Raw genomic sequence first — 10,425 nt, 5'->3', positions numbered from 1 at the left:
TGAATAAAGTACGGCAAAAAATCAGTGGCTGGAAGATGAGACTACTATCAATGGGTGGAAAACTAATCCTATTGTGGCATGTTATATCCAGTATGACGATTCATCTCTTTGCTGTTTTACAAGTCCCTAAAATTACTATCTCCAAAATTCAAAGGTTGATGGGTTCTTTCTTTTGGGGAGAAGCTGATGGGCGAGATAAAAAGAAATGGGTGGTTGCTAATTGTATGCCGTTGTTGTTGAATAATTCTAAATGGAGATTAGGGAGGGTGAGATTTTTTTCTGGTATGATAAAGGGAGGGATGATGGTCCCCTAATCAATGAGATGCCCCTAGTGGGTCCTCCCTTGCTAAAAATTAAAGATTGCCGGTTGTCGGATAGCTAGGATGTGGATCTTTTGGAGAGCCTAGTAGGATAGGACAAGGTGGATGAGATCTTAATCTCTTTATCACGGCCTAATTCTAGAAAGGATGTTATTGTTTGGACTCCCATAGAGTCAGGTATGTTCGCTACCTAATCTGCTTGGAATTGTATTCATATCTGAGGGTCTCCTCTTGAGTGGCATGATTGAATTTGGCATAAGAACCTTCCTTTAAAAATGTCTATACATTTTTGGAGGGCTTGGCATATGGCTTTGAGTGTGGATGATAGAATGCTTCGTATTGGTATTCCTCTTGTTTCCAAATGTGATTGTTGCACTGTAGGTCACATTGAAGATATGGACCATGTGCTCTTTGCAGGTGATTTCTCTAAAAAAGTATGGTCATTTTTTGGCACTCTTTTTGGTATTCCTATTGGAAGATCTTGGAAACAGAATTATGGTATTTGGTTTAGGCGTGCGAGCTCATCATCGCAGGTGGGTTTTATTGTGGGCATCATGCCCATCATTGTTACTTGGCGCTTATGGAGGAGAAGATGTCTTGCTCAGATGAAAGGTATTATGGAAACTCATGATATCATTGTTCGTTCTATTTGTGTGTGGTTAGGCTTCCTTTGTCAGGTGGCTAAGCAACCTATGCTACTGTCCCATCAAGATGGCATAATTCTTGAGGCCTTGCGGAATGCTACTACTAAACCCGACTTAAAAATATATATGTTTTATTATAAAGGAAGCGATAAGTACAAAGATTCCTCATGATAAATATATTCATTTTGTTTTAAAATATTGGAATCATAAATAAGGTACGTGGAAGTATATATTAAAATTTCTCAAAGTCTATGCTATAAAAATTATAACTTAAAATCTCTGTACACAATCTAGGTCACTATCACGCTTCCCTAGACCAAGTCCAGTCCTACAGCTCTAGCTTTGTAAATATTTTGACCTATGCTGGTTTAAAAACATTAAACAAACTAAAATGAGTCGATAACTCAGTAATAAATCCATCATGACATAAACATACTTAATATAAGGTTTTTTATAAAATATTTCATGAGAACTTAAATCATGACCATTCATACCCATGCTTATACCATGCATGACATGTTTTGAATTATCTGACTTATCATACTTATCTTACAGACCCACACATTTAACCTTGTATGCAAGGTTGTTCAGTGGCCCCACAACCAGCGGCCATGATGGGAGTCGCTAATAGTATTCGGCATACTATGGTAGACCACACTTATGTTCGTGGCACGCACGTCCACCCATAAATTGCATTGGTACCATTATTTTGATCTTATCTTATACTTGATCATAAGAAAAAATACGTGTCTTATGTAATGTGAAATACATAATACATACATAACTATAATATGTGGAATGAAACATGATGAATGACATGTTTATAAATATCATAACATGCATGGTACATAAACACTGACTTACAAATGACAGCCTTTAATAATATATATATATATATAACTAGCTAATGTATGCTAATCCTAATTTATGATCAAGTTACTTAACTTGTAATGTTGCTTCTTAAAATTTCTAACACAAAATCAATCACGGCGTGATGGAGGGAAGACAGTGGTTGTGAGTAGGAGGGAGGAAAAAATGATGGTTGCATTGCCGTATTTCATGGTGGGGGAGATGAGGTCGCGGTATGCTGAAGGTAAAAATAGAGCTAAGAACATAAAAAAGCCTAGGCTTGAAGAGACAGGAGCATGTACAGTGCATGGGACTTTATTTAAAGGATGGTATGGGTTGGATTTAGGAATTTTAAGGTGAAGATGATTCTAAAATTGTAATCTTAGTGTGGTTAAAATTAAAAACATACTCAAATAGTTTATTTAATGTGGGATTAATAGTGACTGAGATTGCATAGGGGACTTCAATCAGTAATGATTCTAAATTAAAATAAATTTTTAATAGCAGATCTTTAAATCCTAAAATAAGTCTAACCCATTCAATAAATAATAAATTAGATTTAACCTAGTTATTAAGCCCTTAAAATTCTAATCAACCTCAATAATTTATCACTCGTGGGCTTATCCAATATAGCCCATTAAATATAATTTAGGTTCAATAAAAATTATTAATATTCCGATCTTAGAATTATTAGGTCGAGTTGTTACAAATAAAGATCGACCATCTAACCATATAAGTGAAATAAAAATTAATCAATATGCTCTATTAGATTCTTCTTGCAAATTTCTTACAAAGAAAAAGAATTAGAAGCTAATATTGCATGGATACAAAAATATTATCATTAGGCCGCTGAAGTCAGAACGAGTGCAAATCCTTCTTATTTTCCCCTCTGGCTAAAGTCATGAACAGAGTTTCAACTGGCAACTAACAAGTGGCAACAGAATAAGGAACTCCATTCAAAGAAGCAGCGCTGGCATGACATGCAGTTGTAAGGATGAAAATAGAAAAAATTATTTTCTGGCCCGAAGAATAAAAGAGCCGGTCTTGTAGGTGCAGCCAACCGATAACCTATTGGTGATTGGAACACCTCAATTGGAGGAAATTTATGAGTAATAACTTCTTAGTGGCAATTGGACATTTTCTAGTTGGGGGGCAAACTAAAATTCGCCTTTATATTTAAGTTTCTTTAACTTTATGCCAACTAGTTGTCGTTGTTATTATACCCTCTCAAACAACCACATTTATTTTTTCATGTAATCTTCTCGAATAATGATAGACTTACTTTTCTGGTACAATTCCTTTACTATCATTTTTATTTTTTTAATTTTAAAAATAATTTTGTTTTACTACAATAATTTGAAGTATCACAAATTCGTCTTAATTTTAATGTCTCGGAAGGTCTTTTAAGACAAAATTGAAGATAATTATTCGATAATGTTGGAATGAAAATTTGTTTTGAAATGATATTATTTCACCCCAAAAATACGGTCGAACCGTCAAGTATACACTTTCAATCACTTTTTTTTTTTTTTTTTTTTCCTTATATGAGCTGTGCCTTGATTTTTGTTTTCATAATTTTGATTTGATTTGATTTCTTATTTTCCTTACATAATCTGTGCCATGTCCCTCTGATTACATCACATTTGTGCAGTGGCAGTTGTCCTTAGAAAAACTCACTAGTATGTAGCAACGTCCTTCCTCTTTTACCACCATGACGCCTAATGATGACGTTTACAATGATGACGTTTAATGATCAAGACCTCTACATAAATATCTCACCTCAATCCCTCCAGTTTCAAGGATAAGGTCTTCTTCCTCCACATGGTATGCCATCTCCAAGCTTGTAGCTCCACCACCGCCCCTTTTCTTTTCCTCAGTACTATTTCGAAGACGACAAGTCCAAGACCCTCCTTTTCTTTCTCTCTCCCTTTACGTCATTATTGTAGAGTTTGCTGATTAAATTGTGCTTCATTGCGATTCAGGTCAGGTACTCGATCGAGAAGTAAGGTTATTTCAGCGAAATTAAAGGAGCTGGTTCCATTACTTACTAAGTACCTGGAAGTAAGCTGGTCCGTTTTCATTTGTGCTCTCTAAAAATAGTTCATGAATGGTGAAATGTCTCGTTCGTAGTAATTGTGGTGATGAATTTGTCTTAATTATAAATAGAAGGCCTATTAAAGATTACTTTGATACGAAGTAATTTAATTTGAGAGTGTTTTCTTCTGGTGTTTCAATGTTTTTTCTCCTGCGGTTTTTCAATTATTTTTTGGAATAATTAATGGAAGTTTTGTTTATAATGTTTTCAGCCTCTTTTGAAAAGAAAACTTCTGTTTTGTTTAGAATGTTGATCATTTAGTCGTGTTTCAAGATGAATCTATATACTCTATAATCTATATATATATATATAGGATTTGCGCCTTAATGCTTAAAAAATAATTAAAAAAAGGGATATGCGCCTTAATAGAGAAATGTTGAATGTGACATCAACTACATGAATGCTTGTGGCTAACATAGGATTTTCTGGAGTACTCTATTGCTTTGCATTGAGGCCTCCGCAGCTAGTAATGACGACCGTGCACCATACAGAGGCCATCACTGGAATGGATTCTATTATCTATAAAGCGGCGGCACAAGGCAATCTGGAGGCCATCTCCGATCCACTTGATGGGTTTTTAACGGTTAATAAAAATACAATCCTACATATTTGCATTTCAAGTATCCTTGTCGAAGAAAAGTTTCCCGCTACTGGAGGAACCGACCCAGCCTCAGCGGCAAAATTTGTGAAAGATGTACTTGACAAGTGTCCGTCACTTTTATTGAAAGCCAACGCGGAAGACGATTCTCCGTTACATGTGGCAGCAAGGTATGGGCATGCTTCAATAGTCAGAGTCCTAATTGAACATAAAAATTCCCAACATCAAGGTCTCGAAAGTGGAGTCGTTAAAGCTACTATGGAGATGATTGGGAAGCTGAACAAAGAGGGAGACACGGCCTTACATGAGGCTGTACGTCACAATCACATTGAAGTGGTAAAACAATTACTAATGGAGGTAGATCCAGAATTTTTGTGTGGTGCTAATGTTGCCGGTGAGACCCCACTTTACTTGGCTGCCGAGAGACACTTTCCAGATTTGGTGTCAGAAATTTTAAACAAATTGAAGTCACCAGCTTATGATGGCCCCTTGGGTAGAACGGCTTTGCATGCTGCAGCATTTTGGGATGATGAAGGTATTGCCTATTTTATATTTTCCGCATTTAGAATACGATTTGGTTAAGAAAATATTTATGTGGTGGTATCAAATATGACAGGACATCGAATTGATGAAATATAAAGATGTTTGATTTGCAAAGGGCCGGTTTTAGATTAATTCCGTGCTTAACAAGCTTCCAAATAATTTTGATTTTTTACCATTTTGGTAAATAAAGACTGATGTCTGCCTTGTCCTGCATTTTCCTTTTGTACATACATATTTTATTTGATGATAAAGGACTGATTACTAAACATGGCTTCCATATTGTCCTTTTTATGTCTCCTAAGGTCTTCCTTTTTGTCCTTCAGAAAATTTTTACATTAATTTAGCACGTTTAACTTCTTTTAGGAATGACCCAAAACATTTTGGAAAGATACGGACGCGATCTATGTAGACAAGCAGACCAAAATGGTTGGACTCCGCTTCACATGGCTGCATACAAGGACAACATTGGGCCAACAAAACTATTGCTAAAATATGATAGAGAGGTAGCATATATGAAAGACGCGGAGGGTAGGACAGCTCTTCACATTGCAGCCCATCGCCACCAAGAGAGTGTAACATTGGTAAAGATTATAGCAATGTGTCCGGATTGTTGCGAAGTGGTTGACAATGAAGGCCGCAATGCACTTCATCTCGCCGTACACAACAACTGGCCACGTGCAGCGCTAATCATCCAAGATAATTCGTCTCTCCGGAATCTTTTGAATCAGAAGGACAACGACGGAAATACACCTCTCCATCACTATTACAATTCTGCTGGTTACGACCTGCGTACCTTGGATTCTCCAAGAGTTGACAAAATGGTCTTCAACAAAAAGAACCAGAATGCTTATCAATTCTTAACAAATAATAGCTTTCCAACTGTTCATGGGGTAAGTAATCTCTTATCGTTCTTCAAAAAATAAAATTATATACTCAGTATTTGAATATTTAGTTCTTTTCAATAAGATGTGCTAAGGAATTAATACCGAAACCAAAGGAATTCATAGAATTCATGATCAGATAATATATAAATCAGTTTGATGTGGTTTAAATTTTAAATTGATTTAAACTTAAATTGATTTTATGTATCACATCAAATGAAAAATTTAATGAAAATAAATACTTTGTCATTTGTGATAAATATTAATGAAATTTTCTTGAAAAAGAACTACTCACTTTTTTTTAACTATCGATCGATGGACCTTTTCTTTTTCAATTTCTCCCATATAGAAAGTATATATATTTTTTCCTCTCTTTTATCAAAATTTTTAAGTCGTACTTCAAGAATCTCAATGGCTATTGAATTCTTCAAAGCAATCTTTTAACTTCTTTGTTATATATTTATGACCAACCACAAGTGTTTTTTTTTTTTTTTTTTTAACTTCGAGCACAATATTTACTATTATTTCCTGGCTCACTTATAGTCTCTAAATCAATGTGAAGCTCCCTTGTAAAATAAGAGTTTGAAATAAAATGTCATGTTAATTGCAACCGAGGTAGATAATAAGGGTTTGTAGTATTCAATTTTGCTTTCGTATAGTGTGGTACCTGTTTTGGGTTATAGGACGTGGGTCCAATTCCAATAGAAATCGGATCTGGTCCAATTCCATCCAAGCCGAATCCTTTTAGGTTATGACTTTAATTTGAAGATGATGTGACAAAGAAACCACAACCTTTTCTTTGATGTAAACTTTATCGTTTTATCAATATTATGCGAACTAGGTACTATATCGTTACGACACAAATAATAATTATAAACCTAGCTAACAACTTTCAAGAACTTGTTCCTATAATTCTGGCATACATAACCTGTTTCGTTTCGAAACATATTTGATTTGATATATCTTCTCTATAATGATGCATCTTGGGAACGATAGTATTTTTCTATTCATTTTTTAACTGCTAATATTTTTTTACAACATGCATTTAAATATGAAGTTAGCTGTCTTTATATATTCTGATTTTAGTCATTATATTATACCGAGCCACCTTGTTTTCTCAAACAAATATCTTTGAATTTGCTTTCTTTTCTTGCTTTCTTTCAGTCTATAGAAAAATACGGAATATTAACGATTCAGCCCAATAAATATTTTACAGAAGAAGCTCTTCTTTTTTAAAGACGCAAAAAATTATAAGTTCTATCATGATGGACGAGTATTAGAAGTCGGGTATGATGAAATTGAGAAGAAGAGGCCGAAGATGGTGGGGGAGCTGGAGTCGAAGAAGAAGCGGATGAAGAAGATGGAGGATGATGATAAAGCAGCTCAAATCCATTTGGTAGTTGCTACACTCATTATAACTGTGACCTTTGCAGCTGGCATTGCCATGCCCGGGGGCTTCGTTGGTGTAGATGATCATCCACATCCAGGCTCTGCAGTTTTGAAGAAAAGTGCTGCTTTCAAAGCATTCATCATTACAAATGCCCTATCGTTGATGCTATCTACTTCTGCTGTCTTTATCCACCTATTTATTCCGCTTATCACTTCTAACTACTTATTTAAAAATCGCAAAAGTTTTCTTCGAATGGCCTTTTGGCTCCTTCTTTCCTCCATGGCACCAATGGTTTTGGCATTTGTCACAGGTACATATGCTGTATTAGCGCATTCAGATATTGCCATTCCCACCTGTATTATTTGTTTGTCCTTCCTTCTTGTCCTTGTACTTATATTTCTAAAATTTAAGATTACTGATGCAGACTCTAAAATGCTATCGAGTCTGGGATTTGATTCTTAAGATAAATAATATCATTGTATATAGGGTTTAATTGCAAATTTAGTAACTTAGTTTTTGCTTGTTTCCAAATTGCCACCTCTGTTACTCAATTTCAAACTTTTGCAATCGCAACTTCAGTTGATCTCCCTTAACAAACATTTTTGCCGCATGGCATGCATGTTGCACACCGTCTCCCTTTAGCATTCCCAATGGCTTATTTAAATTTTCATATGAAATAACTAACTAAAATTCACTTTTTCTATTTTAAGTAATGACTTTTACAATATACCATACATCAGTTTATGTATTCCTTCTATATATTATTTAAATATTCTTGATTTTTTTTCTTTATTCATTTCAAATATTTTTAGACCTACTGTTAAATTTGTAATATTTTCAAATATTTTCAATATTTTTCGTATATTAATATGAACACAATATCTCTTTGTTGACAAAATGGTGTCAATTTTTCAATAAAAATTTAAAAAGAAAATAAATGAAAAAAACTCATTCATTTTATTTTTTGTGATCTTTTTACCCTTTTATCATGTCTTGCACGATTGTTAATATGAGTATTTTTCTTTTTATTAGGATAAAATATTCTAATAATATTGTGACAGTTGCATGTTTTCATAAATAAAAGTTTAAATTTGAGAAATATATGTATAATATATACGCATTTAACATACTCATCTATGTATAATTCTTTATTAGTTTTTTACTTTTCCTAATCTTTTATATATATATATATATATAAAGGAGGATTGCACCTAATAGATGATCCCAGAAGTCTTGCATATCAATCTTCCTTGATTGCAGTTGAGCATAATTCGTGGAGTTAATTTTTGTTTATTTCCTCAATTCAAGCTCTTATAATATTCTGTACAGCAAGCACCTTAATTGCTCTTCCCTTTTATGTAAATAATTAGCTGTGTATAAATAGGCATCTCTCTTGTAATACAATACAAGTTTTTCAATACAGCACCAGTGTGTTCAATATTCTTATATCGTATCACGAGCCTTTTCCTTCTAACTGAGTTGATCCTCTATTTTTTTTTTCCTTCTCTTCCGCTATGGCTCAAACACCTCCCTTTGTCACCAACTCCACCAGTTCTACTCCTTCTACCGAACCTCATATCATTGCCATCAATGCAAATGCTCAGCTTCTCTACAAGCTAACCTCCAATTTTCCTGCATGGCATGCCCAACTTGATAGTCTTGGCATTGGGTATGATCTCCAGGGTTTCATCACTGGTTCCAACCCGTGTCCAATACTTGAGAGTAACACCATTGCTAAGGCCAATGCTTCTCGCAATCGCTGGATTCGCCAAGATAAACTTCTTCTATGGCATTTTTGCTTCAGTTTCTAAAAGCATCTTGCCTTTAATTGCTATCTCAAGCACTTCAAGAGAAGCTTGGCTCAAACTACACAAATTGTTCTCGAACGAGGGTCATGCAAGTCAAGGACACACTCACTTCATTGAGTTGTGGTTCCAAGAGTGCTACAGACTACCTCCAGCAAGTGAAATCCACTTCCGATGAACTAGCACTCATTGATTCACCCCTCACAAATGATGATCTCATGCTTTGCATTCTCAATGGCTTGGAATCCGAATTTCGTGATATTGCAAGTTCCATTCGCACTCATGAAAATCCTCTCACCTTTGACGAGCTCCCTGACTTGCTTGTTAGACATGAGAGTTATCTCCATCATCTTGAGACGCTGTCGTAAACCACAATTGCTACTGCCAATTATCATTAGAAGAAGGCTTCTCCTTCTTCCTCCCATAAAGGCAAGTCTCATATAACCAACAATAATTGAAGGCCTCATCAACGGTCTTCCCAGTCCAAAACACCAGTTAATCATCCAACAGATCCTCTGTAATCTGTCAATTCTATGCTACACCTGGTCACACAGCTCGCCAATGCAGAAAATTCTGGACTCCATCTTCTCCAACAGCTAATTGCGCAGGCACTGGATCCTCTACAGACAAATCTTGGGTGGTTGACTCTAGCACCTCTCATCATATCACCTCTGATATGTCCAAGCTTTCTATCCATTCAAAATATGATGGAACCGATGAGGTCATAATAGGTGAGTTTCCCATATTAGCACTGTTAAGTTTCAGTTTCCTACTCGAAGTGTTTCTCTAACCAATACTCTTTGTGGACCGGAAATTCATAAAAACTTAATCTCTATTCATGAATTCACCAAGACAAATAATCTTGTGTTTTTCATCCTTATCATTTCTTTGTGAAGGACCCGAAGTCGGGGGCGACACTAATGCAAGGGCCACGTGACAAAGGCATCTACAAGCTACCAGTAACACCCTACAATGTTGGACATCCAAAGGCAGCTTTTACCACTGAATGTGTTTCTTCTGAAGTGTGGCATAATCGTTTGGGTCATCCCTCTCGGCAACTTGTTACTCATCTAATAAAAGTTTTTCAATTGCCAGCCAATAATCGTATTTCTACTTCCTTTTCATGCTCTATTAATGAACGTTAGAAACTTCCTTTTCATGCTTCCAGCATTTCGAGTTCTTTGCCTCTTGAGTATTTGTTCACTGATGTTTGTGGTCCTGCCCCTCATCTTTCTCTAGAAGGTTATCGTTAATATGTGTTATTTGTTATTTGTTTTTGTTTTTTTTTAAAATGGTGAAT

General features: G+C 35.3%; 2 protein-coding genes across 10 annotated transcripts; both read left to right on the top strand.

Moving 5' to 3' along the window:
- The first annotated feature begins 3,453 nt into the window (after nt 1–3,453).
- On the top strand, nt 3,454–7,820 carry LOC122312654 (ankyrin-1-like). 9 transcript variants are annotated; one of them, XM_043127325.1, is made up of 5 exons: nt 3,454–3,637; nt 3,796–3,882; nt 4,372–5,041; nt 5,413–5,939; nt 7,147–7,820. In XM_043127325.1, exons 3-5 carry the CDS (start codon nt 4,378–4,380, stop codon nt 7,780–7,782), a joined length of 1,827 nt encoding a protein of 608 aa, XP_042983259.1. In that variant the 5' UTR covers nt 3,454–3,637; nt 3,796–3,882; nt 4,372–4,377; the 3' UTR covers nt 7,783–7,820. The 9 variants fall into 9 exon arrangements, with proteins under 9 accessions (XP_042983259.1, XP_042983248.1, XP_042983269.1 ...); XM_043127335.1 differs by having other exon boundaries at nt 3,620–3,637; nt 4,400–5,041; XM_043127319.1 differs by having other exon boundaries at nt 3,620–3,637; nt 4,328–5,041.
- Nucleotides 7,821–8,834: 1,014 nt separating this feature from the next.
- LOC122316628 lies at nt 8,835–9,493 on the top strand. Its single transcript, XM_043133346.1, has 2 exons — nt 8,835–9,042; nt 9,162–9,493. Exons 1-2 carry the CDS (start codon nt 8,835–8,837, stop codon nt 9,491–9,493), a joined length of 540 nt encoding a protein of 179 aa, XP_042989280.1.
- The last annotated feature ends 932 nt before the right edge of the window (nt 9,494–10,425 follow it).

This window comes from Carya illinoinensis, chromosome 1 (genome assembly GCF_018687715.1).
Source record: "Carya illinoinensis cultivar Pawnee chromosome 1, C.illinoinensisPawnee_v1, whole genome shotgun sequence".
Lineage (NCBI taxonomy): Eukaryota > Viridiplantae > Streptophyta > Magnoliopsida > Fagales > Juglandaceae > Carya > Carya illinoinensis.
Note: the sequence above shows the minus strand (reverse complement) of the source record. Positions and strands in the feature narration are given on the sequence as shown.

Coding starts and splice junctions, on each gene's coding strand:
- LOC122316628 (XM_043133346.1), top strand. CDS start 8,835: ATGGCTCAAACACCTCCCTTTGTCACCAACTCCACCAGTTCTACTCCT. Junction 9,043..9,161: donor CCCGTGTCCAATACTTGAGA/GTAACACCATTG, acceptor TGCTATCTCAAG/CACTTCAAGAGAAGCTTGGC.
- LOC122312654 (XM_043127314.1), top strand. CDS start 4,309: ATGCTTGTGGCTAACATAGGATTTTCTGGAGTACTCTATTGCTTTGCA. Junction 5,042..5,412: donor AGCATTTTGGGATGATGAAG/GTATTGCCTATT, acceptor AACTTCTTTTAG/GAATGACCCAAAACATTTTG. Junction 5,940..7,146: donor GCTTTCCAACTGTTCATGGG/GTAAGTAATCTC, acceptor AATATTTTACAG/AAGAAGCTCTTCTTTTTTAA.